The sequence below is a fragment of the Ochotona princeps genome, chromosome X, assembly GCF_030435755.1.
Source record: "Ochotona princeps isolate mOchPri1 chromosome X, mOchPri1.hap1, whole genome shotgun sequence".
Taxonomy (NCBI): Eukaryota; Metazoa; Chordata; class Mammalia; order Lagomorpha; family Ochotonidae; genus Ochotona; species Ochotona princeps.
The window spans coordinates 27,756,405-27,783,168 of NC_080865.1; the positions used below are offsets into that span (position 1 = coordinate 27,756,405).

Genomic DNA, 26,764 nt, shown 5'->3' on the forward strand with positions numbered 1-26,764 from the left:
CCAGTATTTCTCTGTGTGGTGCCGACATGCCATTTTCTATGAATTTTCCCATCTCTGGGAAATATATTTCTGAACTGTGTAACTGAGCAATAAGCTAAGTGGAAGAGTGACGCAATAAGTCATTGCAAGTTGCCTGGCAAAATGATGTCATTTGGCACAGGTCTGGTCACTTTTATAACAGGTAGATAGGGCAAAGCTCCCTGCATGATGCCCCCTCCCCATTAGCCTATCCCTATGGCGTGCACTATGCAAAAATGCATTTCCCAAGCCTGCGAACCCCCCAACTTGTCGACGGTGGGCGCACCACAGGGGCTGTAGGCCCACCGCTCCCGCGAGCGGAGAAGAACTGCTGGGGGCGGGGGATGAGCACAAGCGAGCGTCCGTAGCCCCCGAAGAACCTGTCGCTGAGGAACCTGCGTCGGGCCCAGCCCGCAGCGCCACACTTGCCCTTTTCCTCGCAGAGGTCCCGCTGGACTCGGGGCGCCACGGGCGTGGGGACAGTCCTCCCCCCACCGTCCAGTTCCCACACCCGCTCCCGCTCCCGTGGCGCCGGAAGTGACGCGCACTGGCCTGAAAGATGGCGGCATTGGCGCTCGACCAGGGGGAAGGTAAACACCCGCCAGGCCGCGCGCTGGCCCCCTCGGGGCGCCAGCAGGGGCCGAGGGGGGCCTCCGGAGCCTGCTCTCCACCCCCTGGCTTGGCACCTCCCGCCCTGTCGCCCAGCGCGGCGGGCTGGCGCGTCCCTACGACGGCGCGCGGGGCCCCCTGTCGCCCAGCCCCGCCTCCCTGGGCGGGCCCCGGGCGGCTCCCCCGGCCCGCAGGGGGCGCGAGACCCGGAGCGGCCCCTGGCTCGTGGCCCCGCAAGCTCCGCCCACTGCCCGCCCCTTTCCCGCCTTCCTCCACCCCCGGCGTGGGTGATCCCGAGGCTCGGCGCGCTTCAGGGTGGAAGCTCGGAGACGCCGTCGTCGACACGGCCGCCGCCGGTGCTTCTGCAGCTGCCCACTGCCCCTCAGCCCCTTCCCCCTCCCGCGGGCCCTGGTCTGCCCTCCTGCCGAGCCCCGCCGGGTGCTCCGAGCCCCCCTCCCCGACGCCGCGGCGCCTCGCGCCTCGCCCGACTGTCTGGACTCGAGACTCAGAGCTGTCTTCATTCCCAGGACTGATTCCGAGGGGGCCGCGGGCGAGCAGACTCGCCCCCCGCCGGAGCGCGCCGGCCCGGCCCGCGAGCGGTTCCTTGTAGACATTCGAAGAGCCTGCCGAGTGCCGTCCCGGCGCCCGCCCACCGACCGGCCCGTCGGCCCGCGGCTTCCTGATGCAGACTGCCGTCCACTAAAGGTTGGACAGGACCCCCGAGGTGCGTAGCCGCCCCTGGCCACCCGGTCTACGGAGCCCGGGCTTCGCCCGCGGCCCCGAGCTAGGCACCTATTCCGCGGCCTTTTACACAGACCTGAGTCAAACATTTGGTAGACGCCAGGACCTAATTTGTCTTTGAGTTTACTTAAATTGTTTGCAATCTAATTTTTTTCGGGGGTGGGGGGAGGAAGGAAAGGAAGAAGCATAATTCAGCCATTTTTTGCAGCACACAGCTGCAGGTACCATGATTATTTCTTCCCTAACCCGTTCTTTCCCTTTAAAAATTGTATTTATGCCTGAAATAGAACTATTCGAAATGCGAGGCATTAAATGTGCAGTCGGAAGGTCTGGGTTCGACTGGGTGACTGAGAAAATCGGTTTCTTATCTATGAAATCTAGTCAGTAATACCCACATCACAGGGCTACTGAAGACTATATGAGGTCATATATGTGGAAACAGTCTATAGCTGCAAGTGTAAGAAATGCAAGGCCGTTTTTAAAGTAACCTTTCTCAGAGTGGTTAATGTGATAGTGCCTAACTGTTGCTGTCTCCTTATTTCTACATTATTATTGTGAGCATAAGCAGATAAGTATGGCATAGCAGCACTGGTGGCAGCCGACAGATATGTAATAGTCGCGTTGCTTGGCCTTCCTCCTACGAAATGCTAACTGCTTATTTAAATAACGGTATTCTTTAATTCAAATTTAGTGTTACTGCAGGGCTTTGCTGTCCACCTTTTGGAGGCTGCCTAGGCCCCCCTCTCTTACTCAGAATATTTATTTAACACCTTACATTTGTTGATTATTTTCAGTTTTCTGATTTTGTTCTCTCTTTCTTAATAGAAGTTGTAATTTAGGAAATGCTTGTAAGCTGTATTATGCCCTGATTTGCATGTCTGTTTTTTTTATATCTAGGGACCAGGATGCCTGAATACTTCTACTAATTCTAAAATTGATTTTGAAGACATTATTAGTGCATTCATATTTCTGTTATTAGTGGGTCTAGACAATTTCAACTTTTTGGCACTTAATGTAGTATTTATGTAATGTTTTTCTCGTTTTTAGTCAACACTTAGTAGGTACTTAGAGTCACGGTTTAGCAGCGGTAAGAGGTGCTAATCTGTATTCTATACTGATGAATTTGGGGGGATAATAGCATGGTAAACATCTGTGGTTTTAAAATGGAATTTATTATGCAGAATTCAAATGTGTAATGGAGCAGTATTGAATCATTCATACTTGGCACAATGAAAATATATGGTTTGACTTAAAAAATTGGTTCCCAAAATGTGAAAAAAGGGCATTTTGGGGTGGGATGTTATTTTTAGCTAACAAATGCTTTTCTGGAGTGTTTGCTGTTTTGTTAAGTTTATAATCCACCAGTCTAGTAACAGTTGCTTTTCAAAGTATGCTTTGCTGTTTCTGTGGAAAGGCAGGGTGATACAAAAGTGGCCAGGATTGAAGCTGCTAAAAGGAGGAGCCTACTTTGAAAGTTTGTGCTTGTAGTGGTTGTCTATAGCCTGTCCTAAAGAAAATTTTGGGCAGTCCTGATTCATTGGGAATTCCCGATTTGACCTCTCTGCCTTGATTTGGGTTATCTGGGGGCAGCGTCTTGGAACCAGGGCTGGCTTGCGCAGAAGATCCACACACATCGCCTTCTGTGTGTTAAAGCTGCCATGGACCAAGGTAAAGGTGAATGGTGACAGTCATGCTCATAATCTAAATTTTTGGATGTCTTTACTTTGAGTGGCATAGTGTGTAACAGACAAGAGAGGCAGAAGGAAAAAACCTTTGGGTGTCAGTACCTCTGCCTCCCCGCTTCCCCGTTTGAGGAACCTCAAACAGGCCCTCCCAGTGATTAACTGGGTCCTTATCAGGCTTGGTCTTTCCCCTTAAGATGTTTTCAGAGTGAATAGCATTGACTGTGAGGAGAATGAAATCTTAAATCTGGGGATTTGTGCATATTGCGTACTGAGTAGCCTATGTGTTTCCCATGAGTTGAAGGCTATAGCTCTTGCTTCATTGAATTGTAGTGTAGTGGCTACTGGGTAGGCTCCGGAGTCTGATGGACCCTGACTCCAGCACTTACAGGTGATCACAGCCTTGGACAAGTTACTGACCCCTGAGGCTTTGGGTTTTCTCCTTTTTGAATCAGGAGTAATTTAAAGAACATGGAGAATTGTGAGGATTAAATTTGTCCTTTCATATGGCAAATATTTGTTAGGGACTTAATGTGCCAGTGCTGGGAATAAAACACTGAATGAAAGAAAATTGAAAAAAAAAAAGTATTTGGTAGCCCATATCTCCATCTGATAGCCTACGGAGAAAAATAAAGCAGGAAGGAAGGTGGGGATTGCCTGGTGGGTGGGCCGGGGTAGAGTTTTGCCATGTTAAAGAGGGTGGTTAGGGACTGGCTGCTTCCATGACAGCTGGAGGAAAGACCCGAGCAAGCAGCCCTGTGGCTCTGGGGACGGCATGATCCAGGCGGAGGGAGCCAGCCCTGGAGGCCTCAAGGTGGGTATGTGGCTGGTTTTCAAGGAGCACAAGTGGAGAGTCAGAGGAGATAATTTGGATTGTGCTTTTAGAAACCACTGTAAAGGCTCTCCTAGTTCATCTAGGCTGTGGGTTTCAGTTGTATTGCTACTGGCCCACAAGTGCAGGACTGGTTCAGAATTAGAAATTTTAACTTCGGAAAAGAAACTTTCAGAAACAGTAAATATGTTCTCAGGTCTCCATTACACTTTATCTGGCTGTGTGATTGAGCGAATTGGAACAGATAGAACAATTATCTGTTATCTTTGATGACATCTTTTAATTTAATGATTCTGCATCATGAGCTTTAAGACTTGCAGAAAATCTGTATATTAACCTCCCCAAGACTTGATACAGTTGTATAATTGTGGATAACTTACATGTGGGCATTACAGTCTTCGTGATCTCATGGTAGAACCTAACTTAGAAGATTTGGGGTTTCATTTCCCAATACAGGCTTTTCCTCGAATTCTCTCTGGATCCATGAAGGCTAGGGAAGCTGTTTTCCATGACGTCACTCTTGGACTATTCCTACTTGTAGTGAGGACCAAGCAAAAGAGCATTCAATTAAAGTTGTTGGATGAAAAATATCCTCGAAGTCGGGTGCTTGTGCTTTCTTACACGGTTTCTTGTGTTCTAGGATGGCTGCGTGCTGAACATAGCTGAGGAATGAAGTAATGTGGATAATAGGTGCCAGCCTGGAGGCTGGAGGACCCCCCAGCCTTCCTAATAGCCTAAGTGGTCCTTTGCAATTTGGTATGGAATTACAGAAATATTTTGATGGCAAGAAAGAATTCCCAGTATTAAATAAACTAACATTTAACTTGTGCAGCCTTTCCTCCCATATTAAACTGAGTTGTTTCTCAACTTGAGCACGTATCTGGGGGTAAAATGACTGCTAATAGAACCAAAATTTGATCTGTTTTGAAAATGTTCTTTCCTTTAAGATTGATACATGGAAAAGTTGGCAATTTTGAAATGGTTGTAATACAGTTTTTACTTCATCAGTTACAGACATGAAAACTGTTGTGATTCAGAGATTGTTTGAATCCCAAGTAAGCCACATGCTCTTTTTAATGTGCAAGTACATTTTCTGCATAGGCAGCAGTTTTGGTAGGAGAAGAGTTTGAGGATGAAAGTAGTATGATATCATATATATACTTTACTGAGGATAACTATCACATGTCGACCACTACCAATGTAGCTTTTGCACTGAATAGATTCAGGTTTTGTATGAATTTTCAAGTAGCTGTAGAAGGACTGAGACATTAATAAATTTTTGCTTATGATATAGACATGGAGGTTAGTTAATTTTAAGGCATCTTTAACTGTCTAGAATTTTGCCTTCAAAGTAGAACTGTAGCCATCTAACTGAAAAAGAAGCATTGAATTTCTTTGCCTTTAATTTCCTGTCCAGTTTTAACCCATTCAGACTTCTTTCTTTACAGGTCACTATAGAGTTTGAACTGTTAGGATTTCTGGGATGTAAATAGCAATAGTAGCATTGCAGGACACAGGTAGGAAGAAACTGAGGGGTGTGTGTGCATGTGTGTGTGAGAGAGAGAAAGACTTAACCTGTCATCACACCTTTGTGGGTCTCAAGCTCAGGACCCCTCTGTATTGAGGCTGCTTGTGTGTGTGTGTGTGTGTGTGTGTGTGTGTGTGTGTGTGTGACAGAGAGAGAGAGAGAGAGACTGAGACCTGTCATCACACCTTTGGTGGGTCTCAAGCTCTCAGGTTCTCTATTGTACTGAAGCTGGGCTGTGTGTGTGTATGTGTTGTGTGTTTGAGACTTGCCTGTCATGACACCTTTATGGATCTCAGACTCTCAGAAACTCTATACTGTGGCTGGTGTGTGTGTGTGTGTGTGTGTGTGTGTGTGTGTGTGAGACACTTAGCTGTCCTCACACCTGTGGTGGGTCTGAAGCTCTCAGAATCCCTTTGCATTGATGCTGATGTGTGTGTGACTCACCTGTCATCACACCTGTGGTGGGTCTCAAGCGCTCAGGATCCCTGCACTGTTCAGAATTTTTGGACTTCCAAAGAGCTTTGGTTTGTGGGTTATGGTGACTTGTTTTTTGTCATAAAATAAATTGAAACTGGGAAATCTAACAGAACTCTTACCTGTAATTTCTTTAAACACATAATCACGTGCTCGCTTCGACAGCACATATACTAAAAACATAATCACATTGCATGAAACCTAAGTCTTTTTTTTTTCCCCACGGTGAAAAATAGCTGTTTTCCAAAATTATGAAGAGCTTGTTGATGAATGCTACTGGTTTGCTTTACTGTTTGATTTACTCAAAGACAGTGGACTTCTGATTGGTCTCTGCTTCAGGTCTGTTGCCATGTTACACATTAAGTAGAACCTCCTGGAAAATTCGGAGAGAAAAGTATGAAAGCAAATGATTTTTTATTATTTTGAAAATAGGGCCTGGCGCAGTGGTCCAGAGGCTAAATCCTTGATTTGCGTGGGCCGGGATTCCATATGTGTGCAGGCTCCTGTCTGGGTGCTCCACTTTCCATCCGGCTCCCTGCTTGTGCCCTGAGAAAGCAGCGGAGGACAGCCCAAAGCCATGGGACCCTGCACCCACGTGGGAGACCCGGAGGAAGCTCCTGGCTCCTGACTTCGGATCAGCTCGGCTCTGGCTACTGTGGCCATTTGGGGAGTGAACCAGCGGACAGAAGATCTTTATCTCTGTATCTCCTTTCTGTAAATCTGACTTTCCAATAAAAATAAATAAATCTTTTAAAAAATTATTTTTGGCTCTTGGAAGCCCTTTTCAAAAACTTGCACCCCAGTTGTCCTTAGACTGTAATTTGAGAATTGCAAGTCTAATTTTTTATGTATACAAATATGCTTTTTTATTTACTAGTGCCAAGTTTATGAAGCATGACAGTTTTTAGTATTTGTTTCCCTGGTATTGTAGGTATGCCTTGTTATTTAGTCTAATTTAGGTTGGTTCCTGCTTTGAAACCCCCTTGAAAAAAACCTTAAACCATTTCAGATTCCAAAGGCCAACAAGTGTGACATATAGCCACACATACAGGTTTATAACTCACATGTTCCCTTAATTCTTCTCTGTTTTGAAAAGTGAGGACAGTTTCTGTACCTTAACCTTAGACATTTTGTATACTAGCAATTTTTTTTCCTGTAAGCTCCTTAATGAATTTTTTTCTGTCATTGATGTGAGTTTTCTGTTAATTTTACAATTATTACTTAAATTTCTTCCTTAAATTGGTATACTTTATCTGGAGAATTTATAAGGTTTTGCATATTTTTCTTTTTGGAATCTTACAGTTGGCTTTTGCTCCTTATTTGGAAAATTTACTTCTGTACCTGTTCTGTGTTCTAGTAGTAGTTTTATTTTAGTGTCTCTGTCACTCTGCCTTTTTTTTTTTTTTTTTTTTTTTTTGTTCTTGCTAGCATCCAGGGTATGGATGTGAACAGGTTGGTTCTGTTCAAGTGCTAATTTTGCTTGTTTGGTGCCTTAAACATTTTTATATGTCCATGCTGTGCAGTAGAATATAATGCAGGCCATTTTCTTATAGCCAAGAGAAATGGACATTTTGCCCGCTACTTAGGTTTTGATGCTTGTGAGGTGTGCACCCCACATCGGAGTGCCTGATTCTTGTCTGGGTTGCTTTGCAGCTCATCCTGCCTCTGCTGAAGCAGTTGGACCCACCCACCCACATGAAAGACCTGAATGGAGCCCCTGGCTGTAGCCTGCCTCAGGCCCCCTTTGCAGTGGCTGGAAAGTCGTTAGTCTCACTCCCCCAGCCCCATTTCTATGAAAGGAGCAGGCATTGTATCTCTTGATTAGCATCCATGTTGGCTTAGTGTGGTTGTTGATTCCTTGCTACTCCAAGTCATATCCAGCTCCCTATTAATTATGGGCTAGGAAAGCAGTGGAAGATGGCCCAACTCTGGGCTCTCAAGACTCAGCTGAAGCTCTTGACTTCCTCAGGAAAATGATTGTGCCCTTTCTGGTTAGTGAATGTATCCACAGGCCCACCATCTGGAGGGTGATCTTGGCCCAGCCCCATAAGCCCTGCCTCTTGCGAGACTATAGCCCAGCCCCCCACAGGCTTGTCCATATAGGGGTGAACGTGGTGCAGCCTCCACAAACCCCGTCATCTTTATGTATGTTGTCCAGCCCCCACAGGCGTGTCCATCTTGGGGGTGAACGTGCTAAGGCCCCAACAAGCTCCGCCATGTTGAGGATGTGTGTGGCCCAGCCCCCACAGGCACCATCTTGTGGGTGAATGTTGTCGTGCCCCCAAAGGTGTGGCCATTTTGTGGCAGAATGTGGTCTAGCCCCCAGCAGGCCCCTCCATCTTGTGGGTGGTCTTGGCCCAGCCTACACAGGTGTGGCCAACTTGAGGGTGGTGGTAGTGCAGCCTGTTAAGGCATCGCCATTTTGAGGGTGAACGTGGTGTGGCTTTGGTGCAGTCCGAATCAGTGCTTGGTGCTGGAACATGGCGCTGGAGCGGGCGGGAATTGATGAAAGATGTGTGTCCCGCCTTCTGGAACTGTTTTTCCCTTCAGAAGCTAAAACAGTAAGTCTGAAAAATACTTGTTTGAAATGCAGCCTGACAGAGAAAGGGGAAAGATTCGTCCCACCTGTTGGTTTATTCCCCACATGGGTAGGGCTGGACCAGGCCTGAACCAGGCGTTTCGGGCAGGTCTTCCACGTTGATGCAGGGACCTAGACGCATTAGCAGGGAGGTGTATCGTAATTTAACAAGCACTCGTGGAGGGAGTGACCGTAGTCTGAGCTCCTAAACCTGCAGTGAATCCTAGGGAGTGTGGAACAGTGTGAGGGATCCCTCATCCTTGTGGTTGCTGTGTGATATGGACCATTAGTGAGAGTTGGTAAATAAAGCCATCACTGCTTGGTCTCTGATATGGTTGCTCTGGACTTGGTATTTAACTTATATTAATTGTTAATGACTCCTCAGTTCAGTAGGTTACTATTATTTCTAATGCTAGAATTGAAGCCAGCTAACAAAGGTTCTCTGATTTTCATAGGTGGTATTAGTAAGCAGTTTGGCTTCAAAGGTTTATATTCTTTTCAACTACTCTGTTTTATATTCCTTGCAAGTAAGATGGTAACCTTTTGTGTTCAGTTATATGACTCTGAGTAGAAAGTTAACAGGACTAGTGTGGTGGCTTGGCAGGCTAATGGCTTTCCTTAGTACTGGCATCTCATATGGTTACTGGTACTTTGGATGTAATTGTGCCCAACCGACCCCATGGGATAGCTATTTTCCAGTGCTACAGGCGCCGCCATCTTGTGATTGATCATGACCTAGCTACTACAGGCCCCGCCATGTTGTGAGTGATCATGCCTTAAACCCCGGAAGTGCCGCCATTTTGTGATCATGGCCCGGCTGCTACAGGCGCCGCCATTTTTGACTGAGCACACACCCCATTCCCTGTACTCAGCACCATCTTGTGGTTGATCATGGCCTAAACCCCGAATGCGCTGCCATTTCGTGATTGATCATGGTCCGGCTGCTACAGGCCCCACCATCTTGTGAGTAAGCACACAACCTGGTCCCTGCATGCACTGCCATGTTGTGGGTGATCATGTTCTAAACCCCGGATGAGCCGCCAGCTTGTGATTGAGCATGGCCCAAACCCTGCATGTGCTGCCATCTTGTGGGTGATCCTGGTCTAAATCCCGAATGCGCTGCCATCTTGTGAGTGAGCACACAACCTGGTCTCTGCATGCACTGCCATCTTGTGATTGATTATGGCCCGGCTGCTACACGCGCTGCCATCTTGTGATTGATCATGATCCATTTCCTGCATGCGCCAGCATCTTGTGGTTGAGCATGGCCCAAACCCCGCATGTGCTGCCATCTTGTGAACGATCATGGCCCAGCTCCCAGCAGGTGCTCCCATCTTGAGGGTGATCATGGTGCAACTATCCGTATGGTTCAGCTAATTTAGAATGCACAAGGCTCAGCCCCCAGGCCCCACAGGAGTGACCATCTTGTGGGTGAACATGACTCAACCCCCATAGCTCGCCATTCTCTGAGTGACCTTGGTAGAGTCTTCACAGGTTCCTCTGCCTTCTTGAGAGAGAGCTTGGCTCAGCCCCCACAAGCCCCACCATTTTGTAGGTGATTGTGGTACAGGTCCCGCCATCTTATGGGCGATCATGGTCCAGTCAGTTCTACCTTCGAGCTGTGTTGAGGTGTACAGGGTCAGCCCCCACAGGTTTCCCCCATTTTAAGGGTAAACATGCTGCTCCACTTCCCATTCAGCTCCTGGCTTATGGCCTGGGAAAGTGGTGGAGGATGGCCCAAAACCTTGGGACCTTGCACTCAACATGGGAGAACTGGAAGAAGCTCCTGGCTTCAGACCTGCTCAGCTCTAGCCATTGCTGCCATTTGGGGAATGAACCACCAGATGGAAGATATCTCTGTCTCACTCTTTCTTTCAAGTAAAATGAGCATATTTTTACAAAGTTCAGCTGTGACCATCAGTGTCTTAATGTGTCCACTTAAAATTGCCCCCAAATCGACAGACTTCATTGAGGGTGTGGCTTGGATGTATTACTGTAGGAGGATAATTTTCTGAAGTCAGGTCAGGTTGGTTTATTATTTAACTCAAGTTAAAAGGTCAGGCTTACTAATTTTGGCTGCCATAGCAACACATGAGGGAGCAATAAGTCCTGATGCTGTGGTATCCTTAGAGGATACGCATTATTACCAGTGCTTTATGCATCAACTCAGTCTTTGCAGCAATCTGTGAGGTAGATTCTTTGAATATTATTTCCTTCATTTTACAGATGAGGACTTCAGAGCACAGAGAGGCCAAGTACCTTGGTCCAAAGTCACAGAGCCAATGAGAGCAAGGATGCAAACCTTAGCATCTCATTCCAAACCTGTACTCTTCCATCTAAAGATTGTATCATGTTAGCTGGCCACTGACTATTTCATTGGTTTCTGCTTAAATGCATGCTTTCTATAAAAGAGTATGATACTAATGTTGCTCTTATGATACTAAGCAATTGCTTAGTGTTCCTGAAAAATGTGCTGTACCTGTTGAGAATGAAAAGGAAATTACTGTATCTGGCTCAGCTATTACAGATGAGTTTTAGAAGTTCATTAGATTGGGTACATTTTACAAATGAATTGCCCTAGACTTTGAAAGTTGGTTTAATTTTATTTACTTGGCATATCCATGTAAGGATTATATATATATTTTAGAATCATAACAAATAGGTGAATAAATGAGTTTTATGACAAAGGAATTTCACAGATCATGTTTAACATTTGATTTTGTATAGCTACATAGAGAAAGTTAAGAAGGTTTGAGTAATGGTACAAATATTTGTTCTGAAACTTTTAGGACCCTTGGTTTTTAAGTAGCAAAAATCAAGCTAAGGTAATAAAAAGGGGAATTTAAGGGCTTCTTTCAGAATCCCAGTACAGGCACTGTGCTAAGCTAGGGACAGGGACAATGAGGCTTTAGGAACACTCCCTGTTGTCTCTCTGGGTGGGCAGTTGTTTTTTTCTTGCTGATAGCCCACATGTCAGTCTTAAGTGGGTGCCCCCACAGCAGCTTCTGGATGAGTTCCTAGGTCCAGTTCTAGGCAGTCAGTGCACTCTTATTCCCTTATCTCCCCTCCTGTCCTGTACATTCTTGATGAAAAGAGGTTCATCTTGGGTTGAATTTCCTTCTCTGGTCTGACTGCGTGTGGTTAGGGCTGGGATCTCAGAGTGGGAGCCAGCCTGCTAGGAATGCCCTCGGGCTGGCCTAGCGGAGAAGAGTTCTGAGCACTTGGGCAGGTACAATCTTACATTCTTTGGGTCTTTGATTCATTCATCATTTACTCTTTCTTCCTACTCCTTTGCCTTCTGATGTTTTGTCTTTTGTTAATTATCTGCAACCTGGATTGCTCTTTTCCAGAAAGCATAGTATTTCTTTTTTTTTTTTTTTCAGTTACATAGAGTGTTTTTCAGAAAAGTGGATGTTAGCTGTTTCAGAGCTTTCCAAATGGAGAGAACTATTGAATAAAGAACTTTGACATGAAGTGGTATACATGTTGTATTAGGCACTGTCAAAAATAGATTAACGAAACATAAAGCGATCTAGTCTGAAGTATAGAGGGTCTTCAGAAAGTTTATGAAGAATATGTGAAAGCTATACATAGGCTTGTTTTTTGAACCAAGAATAAATATGTTTTTGTTGACTTTTTAAAAATTTATTTTTATTGGAAAGGCAGATCAGGTTTACAGAGAGGAGAGACATTAAGATCTTTCATCCTCTGGTTTACTCTTCAAATGGCTGCAATGCCCGGAGCTGAGCAATTCCAAAGGCAGGAGTCAGGAGCTTCCTCAGGTTTCCCATGTGGGTTCAAGATCCCAAGAACTTGGGCCATTCTCTACTGCTTTCCCAGGCCACAAGCAAGGAGATGGATGGGAAGTGGAGCAGCTGGGACATGGATTAGTATCCATATGGGATCCCGGTGCTTGCAAGATGGAGATTTAGGTATTGAGCCACTGTGCTGGGCCCAAAGTAGGCGTATTTTTTCAATGTCCTGTATTTCTCTAGCTCTTTAAAGTACCCTTTTGGGGCCCGGCGGCGTGGCCTAGTGACTAAAGTCCTCGCCTTGAACGTGCTGGGATCCCATATTGGCACCGGTTCTAATCCCGGCAGCTCCACTTCCCATCCAGCTCCCTGTTTGTGGCCTGGGAAAGCAGTCGAGGATGGCCCAAAGCTTTGGGATTCTGCACCTGTGTGGGAGACCTGGAAGAGGTTCCTGGTTCCTGGCTTGGGATCTGCGCATCATCGGCCATTGTGGTCACTTGAGGAGTGAATCATCGGATGGAAGATCTTTCTCTCTGTCTCTTCTCCTCTCTGTATATCTGACTTTGTAATAAAAATAAATCTTTAAAAAAAAAAGTGTCCTTTTATCTCTTCTCTTCCCTGATTTACTCCCAGCCACACTGAAGCCAGTTATCTGTAACTGTTTCAAATCTTTAAAAAAAGAATGTATTTTCTAGGACCGCTGATGTGGTAGAGCTCCACCATTCATATGAGTACCCGTTCAAGTCCTGGCTTTTTTATTTTTGCTTCACTTCACTGCCAGTGCATGTGGGAAGCCGTCAGAAGATAGTCTAAGTGCTTGGCACATGTGTCTAGCTGCTAGGCTACCTCTCCGGGCCCAGCTTTTATTTATGTATTTATGTATTTATTTATTTAAGATTTGTTTTTACTCGAAGGGCAGAGAAAAGGAGAGATGGTCCATCGAATTGGTGCAATTGGCTAATCCTCTACCTCTAAGCACCAGGATCCCATATGGGTGTTAGTTCGTGTCCTGGCCACTCCACTTCCCATCCAGCTCCCTGCTTTATTGCCTGGGAAAGCAGTAGAAGATGGCCCAGAGCCTTGGGACTCTGCACCGTGTGGGTGATCTGGAAGAAGCTCCTGGATTCTGGTGTCAGATCAGGTCGGCTCTGGCTCCTGTGACCACCTGAGGAGTGAACCAGTGGATGGAAGATCTTTCTCTCTCTCTCTGGATATGCCTTTCCATTTTTTTTTTTTTAAGTTCCTGGTTTCAGACTGATCCAGCCCCAACTGTTTTGGTCATTTGAGGAGTGAACCAGTGGGTGGAAGGTCGCTGTCTACCTCTGCTTCTTTGTTACTCTGGCATTTAAATAAACAAGTAAATTTTAATTGAAGAAAATTCCAATAAGACCAAACTTGGGCCCGACTTGGTAGCCTAGAGGTTAAAGTTTGCTTTACTGAAGAGGTGTAATTTCAATTCTGTCTTAGCTTCGTTTCTGGTATACATTTAAAGTTCAACATAATCATTTTGAAAGTAAGGTTAATGAGGTAAGTAAAAATGAAAAAGCACCCCTCTTTCCATGCAACCCCACTATTAAGGAATGTAATTTGATTATATATTCATAATTTTTCTCATGTAAGCAAATAAATGTTTTTATTTTTTGGAGATCTACCTTGTAACTGTCTAGTACATGTCCTTTGTCAGAATAGGTAAATTATTGCCATCCTTTAATTATCTATTATTAGACTTTTGAGTATTCTCTACGTTTTTTAAAATTTTTATTTAAATTAGACTTGAAAGAAAAACCTTATATGTATAACCTGGCATATTTATTGGATTATTTCCTTTGGGTAAATTTATAGGAGTCTTCAAGTGTGTTTTGGTGGAATTTCTTTTTCTTGTAATTTAATGTGTGGCTATGAAAGCCTTTGTTGTGTTGCTAGCTTTGGAACATGTTTAAATGAGCAATATAAAGTCAAATAGAACAAGCACATATTATTTGAAGTTAACAATCTACTGTTCCCCAGGTATAGGGAATTCAAAAACATCACTCTGAAAATTTCTAGGTTGTCTTTTTCCTGAAGTGTTGTCAATTTTTAAGACCTAGGAAGTGGAATTGACGTAATTGTGACTATTGTTCAACTCTTGAGTTCATAACTGTCTTGTTCATAACAACTCTTGAGTTCATAACTTCTTGCATGGAAAGAATTAAGCTGGTTTTCTTTGCTTGCTTTTTTTCCAGGCCATGGCAGGGGACGTGGAAGGGTTCTGTTCCTCCATCCATGACACCAGTGTCTCTGCTGGCTTCAGAGCACTGTATGAGGAGGGACTGCTGCTTGATGTCACTCTGGTGATTGAAGATCATCAGTTCCAGGCCCACAAAGCCCTCTTGGCCACCCAGAGTGATTACTTCAGAATCATGTTCACTGCAGACATGCGGGAACGAGACCAGAACAAGATTCATCTAAAAGGTCTAACTGCCACTGGTTTTAGCCATGTCCTTCAGTTCATGTACTATGGAACAATAGAACTGAGCATGAATACTGTTCATGAGATTCTTCAGGCTGCCATGTATGTGCAACTCATTGAAGTGGTGAAATTCTGCTGCTCTTTTCTCTTGGCAAAAATTTGTCTAGAAAATTGTGCCGAAATTATGAGACTGTTGGATGATTTCGGCGTAAACATTGAGGGAGTCAGGGAGAAGTTGGATGCCTTTCTGTTAGACAACTTTGTGCCACTCATGTCTAGGCCTGACTTCCTGTCCTATCTGAGTTTTGAGAAGCTTATGTCTTATTTAGATAATGATCATCTCAGCAGGTTCCCAGAGATAGAGCTGTATGAGGCTGTGCAGTCTTGGCTGCGGCATGATAGGCGACGCTGGAGACACACTGATACCATCATTCAGAATATCAGGTTCTGTTTGATGACCCCATCCAACGTTTTTGAAAAGGTCAGTGCATTTGAAAGCAATAGATGAAACTTTCTAGTTACCAGATCTGATGATAACAATATTCAATGAAGGCAGTGTGTTTTCATAGATGAGATTCCCAGGCTTGATTTGCTGTAGATTGTTTTTGTTTGTATTTATTTTATTTTATTTTTATTTGATTTGCTGTAGATTGTATGATTAAGCTTTTAAATACATATTTTGTGGAAGAAAGATGAACCGGTAAGTAATTATCTCATTTTAAAAGTGCTTTTAAAGTTAAAGCATTATTTGCAGAATATTCTAAGTTTGCTTTAGCTTTCCTTTCTTTGCACAAATTAAATCTGAACTGGGTCAGGCTCACTTTTCTTAAAATTTAACTTAAGTAATATATGCTGAAATCAGTGTTTTATCGTTCTGTGTTATGCATTAATATTATATCTTGTGGTGGGTATTATGTTGCAGCAGGGGCTGCTGCGTTCCATATCAAAGTGCTGGTTCAAATCCCAGCTGTTCTGCTTCCTTTCCACTTTCCTGCCCATGCATCCTGCGAGACTGCACGCGGATGATGGCTGAAGCGCTTGGGAGACTGTTGGACGTCTAGACCCCTGGCTGTTGTGACATTTGGGAAGTGCAAACCAGCGAATGGAAGATCTTTCTCTCTCATTCTTTGTTTCAAGTAGACGAGAAGCTGAAATTCATGTAAATTCTTACTCCTCCAAGATGTATTTAAGGATAGATAAAATAGCTTGTGAAAGTCAGTAGGCTATAGTGGTGATTTTCTTCCCGACTCTCACCTAGTTTTCACTCACTGGATACTAACTAAATTTGACTATGACAATACAGATCTATAAAATACAATTTTGGCATTTCTTTTTTTTTTTTTTTTTTTACCTGAAAGAATTGGTGAGACAGAGAATCTTCCATTTGCTAGTTCATTCCCCTGATGAACACAATGGCTGGAGCTTTCTGGTCCAAAGCCCAGAGCCAGGGGCTTCCTCCAGGTCTCCCCACTGGATGCAGGGACCCAAGGACTTGGGCTGTCTTGTCAGTCTCACAGATGCAACAACAGGGAGCTGAATCAGAAGTGGAGCAGCCAGAACTCAAACTAACGCTCATATGGGATCCTGGCACCGCAGGTGCTGGCTTCACTCACTATGCTGTGGCACTGGCCTCAAATTTTAGAATTTCTAAACAACCAGATTATAAATCCACTCTATACACAAAAAAGCTGAAATAATAGAATGATCACCTGTAATCTTACCATGTGGGTTAATAGTTGTTAACATGTTGTCAAATGTGCTAGCTAGGTAGAGAATGTGTTGTTTTAAGTAATTTTTTATGGCTAAATAATTTCTTAGAGAGTTATAGGCGTTGTGATACTTTGCCACTAATTACTTCACCAGGCATCTCTCCCAAGAGTAAGGGTATACATACATACATAGCCAAAACACCGTTGTTAGGCTTAAGGAAAGTATTTCCTAATGCCTTTTCATAACCACTCTATTTTCAGCTTTTTCGCAGTTCTGAAACTGTCCTTTTTCAAGCTCTCTTATGACTCAGGATTTAATCAAGGCTCAAACAGAACACTCTTTTAAATTACTTTTATTTAAAGATTTATTTATTTGAAAGAGGTTCAGAGACACAGAGACTTTTCCATCTACCTGTTTGTTTTCCATGTGGCCACAACAGCCAGGGCTGGACCAGGCTGAAGCCAGGAACCAGGAGATTATTCCAGATCTCGCATGTGGGTGCAGGGGCCCAATCCTCTGCAACCTTCTTGGACGTATTAGCAGTGAGCTGGATCTGAAGTGGAGCAGTGGGACTCAAATTGGTACCCATATGGGATGCACATGCTTTACCTGCTATGCTATAATACTGGCCCCAATACACTTTTATTTATCTATCTTTTTTTCCCATTTATTGTGAAGACATATAAGCAGTTGAATGAGTAGGTGAACACCTGCAGTTACCTAAATTCACAAATTGCTAACAGATTTTTTTTGTTGTAAATGTATTGTGAGCCTCAGAGCACCTTGCTTCCTTCTAAAATACTTATGATTCTGGGCCCGGCGGCTTGGCCTAGCGGCTAAAGTCTTTGCCTTGAAAGCACCAGGATCCCATATGGGCGCTGGTTCTAGCCCCAGCAGCTCCACTTCCCATCCAGCTCCCTGTTTGTGGCCTGGGAAAGCTGTCAAGGACGGCCCAAAGCCTTGGGACCCTGCACCTGCATGGGAGACCCCAGAGGGAGTTCCTGGCTCCTGGCTTCAGATTGGCACAGCACCGGCTGTTGCGCACACTTGGGGAGTGAATCATTGGACGGAAGAGCTTCCTCTCTCTCTCACCTCCTCTCTGTGTATCTGACTTTGTAATAAAAGTATTATATCTTTAAAAAATACCTATGATTCTCCCTCTAATGGTAAGGACTTTTTTTTCTCCTGCCTAAATACACTGCTATTCCACTCAGGATGGTAATACACTGATATTATCATGTAGCTAAATGCATATTCACATTTTTCCCAGTTGTCTCCAAAATGCACTAGAATTAATGCCTTTTAAATATTCTGTAATCTAGAATAGTTCCCCTCCCCCTGTTTTTCATTTTTGATTAACATAGTAATTGTAAATATTTGCATGGCACACTGTGTTATTTCAGCAGAGTCATACATATATGTGTCAAATCAGGGTAATTAGTATTTCTGTCTCCTTACCACTTTTTTTGTTTGGGGCCTTCAAGCTCCTCTCTCCTAGAATACCAGTTGTCACAATGTGTCACACACTATGAATATGTCTAGTAATCTGTTGGTTTTACCTTAGCTACTCCAGTCTCTTTTTGAAAAAAGTTTTGAAAGACTTTTACTTCTTTGAGAGAGACACAGAACTTCCGTTAACTGATTGAGTCCTTAGATAGTTGTAATTTTTTTCTGTTAGATTTATTTATTTACTTGAAATGGCAGGTTTCAGAGAGAAGAGTGTGAGAAAGATACTAATGTTTCATCTGCTGGTTCACTCCCCAAATGGCTGCAGCAGCCAGAACTGGGCTGATCCAAAGCCAGGAGCTTCTTCTGGATCTCTCATGTGGGTACAGGGACTCAAACAAGTGTGGCTAATCTCTTCTGCTTTCCCAGACATGTTAGCAGGGAGCTGGATTGAGGTGGAACTGCTGGTACTTGAACTGGTGCCCGTATGTGACCTTAGCACCATAGGCAGCGGTTTTATACATTACACTACCGTGCCAGCTGTTAAGTTTTTTAGATGTAGATAAATCCCACATGTTATCTGCATTTTATAGATAACAAAACAAAGGGATAGGATAGAGTCTTATTTTAGAATAAGTGATGTTTCCCAAACTAGAGTTGCTACTACTTGCTTCTCAAGCTGAGGACATGGAATAGCTGCTTGGGAGCGCAGGACGCTGGAAGAACAGCGCTGCACTGTGGGTCAGCCTCTGTCAGGATGAAGTTGTGATAGAGTTGTAAAGGTTCTCTAATGTGTTTGCTTGAACACAGCTGCCTTACTACATGTAATAGTACTGAAAAAGGAGGGGAAATTTTAACAATCCAGAAATTGTTACTGTAAACTCAAATCTGACATTTTAAGAATGTGTGCTTTGCGCCCGGTGCAATGGCATAGTGGCTAAAATCCTCTGCTAGAATGTGCCGGCATCCCATATGGGTTCCGGTTCTAATCCCAGCAGCTCCACTTCCATCCAGCTCCCTGTTTGTGGCCTGGGAAAGCAGTTGAGGATGACCCAAGGTCTTGGGACCCTGCACCCATGTGGGAGACCTGGAGGAAACTCCTGGCTCCTGGCTTCGGATCGGCACAGCACTGGTCGTTGTGGTCACTTGGGGTGTGAATCATCGAATGGATGATCTTCCTCTCTGTCTCTCTTCCTCTCTTATATCTGCCTTTTCAATAAAAATAAAATAAATCTTAAAAAAAGAATCTTGTGCTTTGACATGCTGTTTATGATTATGTGTGCCTATAATGAGCTCCTAGATTTAAAATAGGACAGCAGTTTCAGCCACTAGCTCTGATGATCTTTGCATCTGTTACCAGAGATAAGTCCTGACATTCGTCATTCTGAATTTGAGTGAAGATTTAAATACCTAAATTATGCTCCTTTTGGTCTTTGGCTTTTTGGAAAACACTTGCTTCTTTATTGAAAACATTTTATGAAATAAATATGTATTTGGCAAAGAACATATACCTTTTTGTACATGAAAGATCTGTAGCAAAATTGTTAAGTTATTCAGATAAAATAACCATATATTGATTCTTTGGCAGAGTGGCATTTTAATTTTGAACCTAGGACATCTTCAGTATGATAAGTATGCATAGGGTCAGACTCATCATACCATTGTTTTCTTAAAATTACATTGGTGTAACATAGCTTCAAAATAGTGATCCAGAATTCCCCCCAATATTAAAAACAACCAAACCCCAAAAGCAGTGAGTCATTTTCTGTGGACAAAAACAGAAACTTCAATTTTTTCCAAGGAGAAGGAAGGCTGTTTTCAATCCTTTGACTAGAAAAAAGACACATTCAATTTTGTGTTTTAGGGTTTTACAGTTGATTTTTTACTTTTCACGATAAAGAAGGCAGATTATGTAGTTCTATTCTACTTTGAGTAAACCCATCATTTGATTGTAAACATTGTGTTTGTAAGCCAGATTTCCTGCTATGGTTTATGCTCTGAGCTGTTAAATTGGGTTTATATAACTTTCAGAGAAAACTAGTATTTTAATGAGAAAAGATCATAATGTGCAGTCTTTGTGTCTGTTGGGTCTGTAATGAAATGTTCTCTTTCACTAAGAATATATTTGGAATTAAGAAACTATATTTACATTTTATAAATGCTTATTATTAGAAGAAACTTTGAGCTAATTTTGGTGGCTGAAATAGCTGAGAATCCAAGGGTCCAAATAGAGGTTATTGCTTCAGCAGAGAATCTGAGCACTTTAAAAAAGGTTGTTTTTTCTTAAAGGTTTATTTATTTATTTGGAAGAGAGAAGGGAAAGAGATATTTAGTCCACTGGTTCACTCTGCAGTGGGCCAGGCTGAAGAGAGAAGCCAGGAGCTGCTTCCAGATTGCCCACATGGGCAGCAGGAGCGCTAACACGTGGGCCATTTTCACTGCTTTCTCAAGCCATTAGCAGGGAGCTGGAGTGCGTGGCGAGCAGCTGGGACAGAGTTCCATATGGTGAACCAAGTGCTGACTTTCCCTGCTATACCATGAGGCCAGATCCCCAAATACTTTTTTTCTTGAGCAGAATTTATTGCCTTAGGAGCTGCATTTTAAAGTGGGGATGGGATGTCTGGGACTCATCTTGAAACTGATAGAATTGAAAGATGATGAGTTTAGTATCTGAAGTATGCTTTACTTAGCGAATAGTACCTTGGGGGCTGATGTGGTGGCATAACAGACTAATCCTGTTGTGCTTGCACCCCACTTCTGATCAGGCTTCCTACCTATGAGAAGGCAGTGGAGAATGGTCTAAGTCCTTTGCACGTGGGAGACCTGGAAGAAGCTCTTAGCTTTGAATTAGCTCAGCCCTGGCCATTGATGCCATTTGGTGAGTGAACCAGTAGATAGAAGGTCTTTTATCTCTACGTCTTTCTCTATAAAGTAAGTTTTTCAAATAAAGGTAAATAAATAATATCAAAAGAAAGTCATACCTCTGGACTGGCATTGTGGCACTGCAGGTTATGCTGCTTCTTCCTGCAGGACTGACATTCCATGTGGGAGCCAGTTCAAGTCTTGGCTGCTTCGCTTGTGATCCAGCTCCCTGCTGATTTGCCTAGGAAAGCAGTGAGGCCCCAAGTGCTTGGGTCTATATACCTACATGGGAGACCCACAAGAAGCTCCTGGCTCCTGACTTGTTGACTTGGCCCAGCTCCTCAGCAGTTGCGGCCTCTTGAGAGTGAACCAGCAGATGAAAGATTCTTTGTCTTTCTCTGTTCCTCCTCCCCTTTCCGTAACTCTGCTTTTTAAATAAGTTAAAGCATTTTAAAAGCAATTAGTACCTCTCAAAACTGGTCACCACTGCTAATCTACTAAATATTTTTTCTGTTACCAGAGTTGATTTATGTAGCATTCACAGTGGTCCATGACATCTAAGGACACCTGTTGATATTAATGGTATCACATGTTTAGGAGGAAGAGGGTGATACTTTAGTTAATTGAAGTACAACCCACATGGTAAGGACATTGCCTGGGTAGATTTCCCTCTGCAGTGTAGGGCATCCTGCAGAATTCCTTGCCCCAGGCACTAGAACATGTTTTGAATAATCTCACACTTGGATGATGAAAATTTCTGTCCAGCAAGTGTTACCACAGGTTAGCTACTTTTATTTTTGTTGGAAAGGCAGATTTATGGCGAGAAGGCAAGACAGAAAGATCCTCCATCTGCTGGTTCACTCCCCCAAGTGGCCGCAACGGCTGGAGCTGGGCCAATCTGAAGCCAGGAGCCTGGAGCTTCTTCCAGGTCTCCCATGCGGGTGCAGGGTCCCAAGGCTTTGGGCCGTCCTCGACTGCTTTCCCAGGCCACAAGCAGGGAGCCGGATGGAGCAGCTGGGATGTGAATCAGTGCCCATATAGGATCCTGGTGCTAGCAGGATCCGATTAGCCAGTTGAGCCAGCATGCCGTCCCCCAAAACTGTTGAAAAAAGTTTATTTGTATTTGTTGACTTTAGCTAGAAGTGGCTAAATTTAGAGAAATAAATGGAACGCTCCCTTTAGCACTCAGTTCTAGAGGTACATGAGACACAGCAGGATTTTGACAGTGAAAAATGTATTGATAAGATAGCAATGCTTATTTTAAATGTGAAATTTGATTAGAATATTTGATAAGCTAGACTTTTTTTTAATTAAAATTCTCTTTGGATATTGTACTTGTGCAGCTAGAATCTGAAATTGCTTAACAATTAGCTCATTTGCCCCTTGGAGTAAAAGCAGAGAGGAGCAGGTTTGCTGTTGAAAAGTAGGTCAGTGGGTTAAGTGTACTTTCACAGTTAATGTCTTTCTGTGTCATTCTGATTTGTGCTGACCCCTCCTCCCAGACCCCATGGACCCGGAGGATTTTTAATTAACATATGTGCAGTCAGTAAAGATTACCTACGTTGTTCTTCCCCTGTGAAGTCGTCTGCTTTTGGGGCTGCAGCTGTTGAGCAAGGGACTTGCTGTGGGGGCCTTGCTCTCAGCCCAGGCTCCGCGGTTCTTGAAGAGGGATCTAGGGGTGGGGCTGCCCTGAGAAAGAGAGCACCTTAGGGCTCAGGTAAGCAGACTGGAAGCTAATGAAAGTGAAACTGCTCTGACTTGCTGATTGTCCCTTCAGGTGAAAGAAAGCAAGCCTAGAGGAACTAGAGATTCAGCAAGACTGCAGGGAATGGAGACAGGTTGACATGAGTAAAAGGCAAACATCTTTTTTTTTTTTTGGTAAATTTATTTTTATTGGGAAGTCAGATACACAGAGTGGAGGAGAGACAGAGAAGATATTCCACCCATTGAAGATACTCCATCCCCTAGCGGCCACAATGGCCAGAGCTGAGCTGATCCAAAGCCAGGAGCCTCTTCCAGTTTTTCCATGTGGGTGCAGGGTCCCAAGGCTTTGGGCTGTCCTCAACTGCTTTCCCAGGCTACAAAGCGGGGAGCTGGATGGGAAGTGGAGCTGCCGGGATTAGAACCGGCGCCCATATGGGATCCCAGGGCGTTCAAGGCGAGGACTTTAGCTGCTAGGCTGCTGCACCGGGCGCAGCAAACATCTTTTTAATAGGGTACGGCAAACCAAATGATAACCAGAAATGGAAAAGGATTAAAGAAGTCTGGAAATAACTGTAGGAAAGATTAGGAGCAGGAAAAGAAAAAAGAGGAAATATTTAGATTTTAGGTTTTAACATTTTGATTTTCAGGTTTGTTATTTATCCAGACAGACCCATACGTGTCACAGGTAAGCATTGCTCATTCAGCAGGTAATTTTAGGATTAAACCTATTATTTGACTTTCATGCTCTAGCATATTTATAAATATTTACACAGTTGATCATATTTCCATAAATGGGAAAAGAATTCCTCGTAAGTTGTGAGTTGTAGACCTTAGTTGCGCTATCTAAATATTAGTATAACAGTAATAGATGCTCTTAAGTCTTTTTTAAAAATATATTTCTTTTACATTTGTACAGTTACTAAATAGTGCTATTCCTATGGCACTGAAGTTGGAAGGAAATGAGCATATTTTTTAAAAAGATTCATCTATTTGAAAGGAAGTGTGCAGAGAGGAGGAGCAGCGAGAGGTCTTCCATTAACTGATTCATTCCCCTAATGTCTACAACAGTCAGGTCTGGGCCAGGCTGAAGTCAGGAACTCAGTTGGGTCTCCCACTTCAATGTCAGGGGTCCAAGGCCTTGGACCATGAGCCACTGCCTTCCCAGGTGCATTCATTAGCAGGAAGCTGGTGAGAACCATATTGGCACAGACTTAAACTGGTGTTCATGTAGAGGATGCCACTGTCACAAGTGGTGGTTCTGCCCCCTGCCCCAGAGTGCTGCCTCTCATATAGTTCTTACAGTTGCGGGAATGGAAAAGTTAGCAAACTATGCTGTGACTGTTTTCTTGCTGCTGTTTGTCCTGGTCACTTTAGTTCTGCAATTCAAGTTAATTCTTTAGACTTTTGTCTGCTTGTGGAGGAAAGAATGGATAAATTCTTATTAAAATTTGATCTGTGCTTTGATACATGTACAGTGTACAGTCATTCACATCTGCAGATTCCATATGTGTTACATTGCACATCCACATCTGTGGATTCAGCCAACCTCAGATTGAGACTGTCTCCAAAAAAAAAAAAATCTTTTTTTTAAATTTTTTCCTAAGCTATACTGTGTAGCAGTTTAACCGGCATTTATATTGTATTAGAAATACAATGGTTTGAAAAAGTTTGCAGAAAATTCATGTTATCTGTTGATTCTGTTTTTCCATGAACTTTTTGGAGCCCCCTCAAAAGTAATAGATGGGGCCCGGCGCCGTGGCCTGGCGGCTGGAGTCCTCGCCTTGAGGGCCCGGGATCCCATATGGGCGCCGGTTCTAATCCCGGCAGCTCCATTTCCCATCCAGCTCCCTGCTTGTGGCCTGGGAAAGCAGTTGAGGATGGCCCAATGCATTGGGACCCTGCACTCGCGTGGGAGACCCAGAGGAGGTTCCGGGTTCCCTGCATCGGATCGGCGTGCATCGGCCCGTTGCGGCTCACTTGGGGAATGAATCATTGGACGGAAGATCTTGCTCTCTGTCTCTGTGTATATCTGGCTGTAATAGAATGAATAAATGTTTTTTTTTTTTAAAAAGTAATAGATAACTTTAGAAAAATATGTGACAAGGTGTTTCTGGGTCATAGGCCAATATCGTTTTATATCAAGAACTTGAACAGTTGTAAGAGGCCTTTGATACTGAGGGAGGACTGTAATTACAGCATTAACCAGAAGGATTTGCTGTTAGCCCGGATGAGTGTGCAGAGCCTTCATCATTACTTCAGTTTTTCAGGACAAAGGGATTAATTAAAGTCATTTTGTACTTAACCTTTTAAATTATGACTTACTTTCATCTAAAGCAACATAAGCTTTATTGAGTTCTACGCATGATTTTTTAAAAAAGATTTTTAAAAATTTTTATTGGAAAGGCAGATAAGATTTACAGAGAAAAGGAAAGACAGATCTTCCATCTGCTGATTAACCTTTTTAATGACTATAATGTATACTAGAGTTTATCCAATGGTCTACTGATAATGAGCATCTTCTATCTTGAAAATTCTGATTACACAGCTTTTTCTTATATTGGCCTAAAAATTTCCAAATTCCCCCTACTGGTCCTGAAAAGTTGGTGTTCTCCTCAGTACTCTGTTAGTTTAAAATGTTTTTCATCCATTTGACCATTCTTCACTGTATGGTGGATGTGGTCCACATTGTCAGTGTGTATTTTGAAGTGCGATGACGGAAGTGAATACTGGCTGAGTAGTGTGGTTTTCACTGAATGGAGAGAGTGAAATTATCTACTCTTAATTCATTCCAAGATATTAGCTCCTAAAGCTGCAATATCCTCTTGATTCATATTGAGACAATTGTAGAACCCTGGAACGTGATAAAAAAAAAAACTGTGGGTCTCCTATTACTCATTCTACTTCCCAAATACATTTCAGATAGTTTGAACTCCCTCCTGTTTCATGGTTCAACTTACTACTTTGCATATTCTCGAATTCTCTACTAGTGATGAAATTACATCATGGAAAATTAGCCTACAGGGTCAGTCTTGGCATTACATGGTGAATCTGTTGGCTGCTTTCTTACTTTCAAGTGCTAACTATTTAACACTCCAGGATCCACCTGAGGCTAACAGCTGTGGTTGGATAGTAGTTCTGGCTTTTAGTCCTCCCTCATTTCTCATCATGCCACACGGGTTATAGAAAGCAGATGTAATAACGAAAAGACATGAAGTGTCAACCTTGTCTTGGAAGCCTGTCAGGATCATAGGTCATGACTTGTGAGATTTTATGTCAAACTTGGTGAGAATAACCAGCAAGTATATCTTTTTTACTTCAACTTTCTTGAATTTATTTTATAATTAGTACATATGTATATTTATTTTGTAAAGATTTATTTATTTCTATTGGGAAGGCAGATTTACAGAGAGGAGGAGAGAGAGAAAAATCTTCCATCTGTTGGTTCACTTTCCTTGGTTGCAATGGCTAGAGCTGAACCATTCTGAAGCTAAGAGCCTCTTGATCTCCCACATGGGTGTACAAAGGTGCAGAGATTTGGGCCATCCTCCACTGCTCTCCCAGGCCACAAACAGTGAGTTGGATGGGAAGTAGAGCCACTGGGACACAAACTGGTGCTCATGTGGGATGCTGAGAGTTGCAGGTGGAGGATTAGCCTGTTGAGCCGTGGCACTGGCCCCGGTATAATTAGTACACATATTTGAACTGCAGATTAGGAAGAATAAGACATTCTTAACTGAGAGCAGGAATGAGGCAGTAGGAGTGCTGAGTGCTGTGTGTCTCTGTCGTGTGTTACTGTATTAACTGTCTTTTCCAGGGGACTTCATCACTTTGTCCCTTAACATCTAAAATCCTGTATCTTCAGTGTCTAGTACCTTTTAAAGTCATCTTATCTCTTGAGGCTTTAGCCTTATTCACTATATTAGTACAGCTCCATTTCATTCTTTGTAATACTTGTTTTATGTGCCTATTTTTTGCCATCTGTTGTGATTTTCTAACATCTGAATTCCAGAAGGTTTTGTGCAGTATGTTAGATTTTTTTTAAGATACTTTCTCCTTTTCTTCCTGTCATCAGTGTGTTTTGCAATTATGCAGTCAGCATTATGCTTTTAGAACCTCCGAGCCTTCTCAAGTTTTCTTATGGTTTCTGATCTTGGAGTTGATCCTATTTTTCCTTTGAAAAACCTGAAATCTGCCTGTCCAATATGTGCAGCATTGTTCCTTTCTTTTTCTCCAGATAATATGGCTGCTTTCTCTAAAGCTTTTTCCTGCTTGTGTATTACCAATCATGTTTTTTCCTTAGTGAATATTAAATCCAAACTAATAATTTCTCTCATCTCTTCTACTTTCTCAAAGACTAAATTGTTACACACATCAAAAAG

At 43.3% G+C, this 26,764-nt stretch overlaps 1 protein-coding gene across 8 annotated transcripts in view; it reads left to right on the forward strand.

The window, feature by feature from the left end:
* The first annotated feature begins 367 nt into the window (after nucleotides 1-367).
* Nucleotides 368-26,764, forward strand: part of KLHL15 (kelch like family member 15) — a 34,048-nt gene continuing 7,651 nt past the window's right edge. Inside the window, exons 1-3 of one of the 8 annotated variants that reach the window (XM_058658439.1) lie at nucleotides 368-608; nucleotides 1,155-1,351; nucleotides 14,437-15,144. In XM_058658439.1, coding sequence (XP_058514422.1) covers nucleotides 14,440-15,144 — 705 coding nt within the window. In that variant the 5' untranslated portion in view covers nucleotides 368-608; nucleotides 1,155-1,351; nucleotides 14,437-14,439. Of the gene's footprint in view, nucleotides 609-839; nucleotides 1,352-2,958; nucleotides 4,706-5,330; nucleotides 5,534-8,188; nucleotides 8,446-14,436; nucleotides 15,145-26,764 lie in introns of those variants that run through there. The other 7 variants (XR_009244504.1, XR_009244507.1, XR_009244505.1 and 4 more) reach the window with 7 other exon arrangements.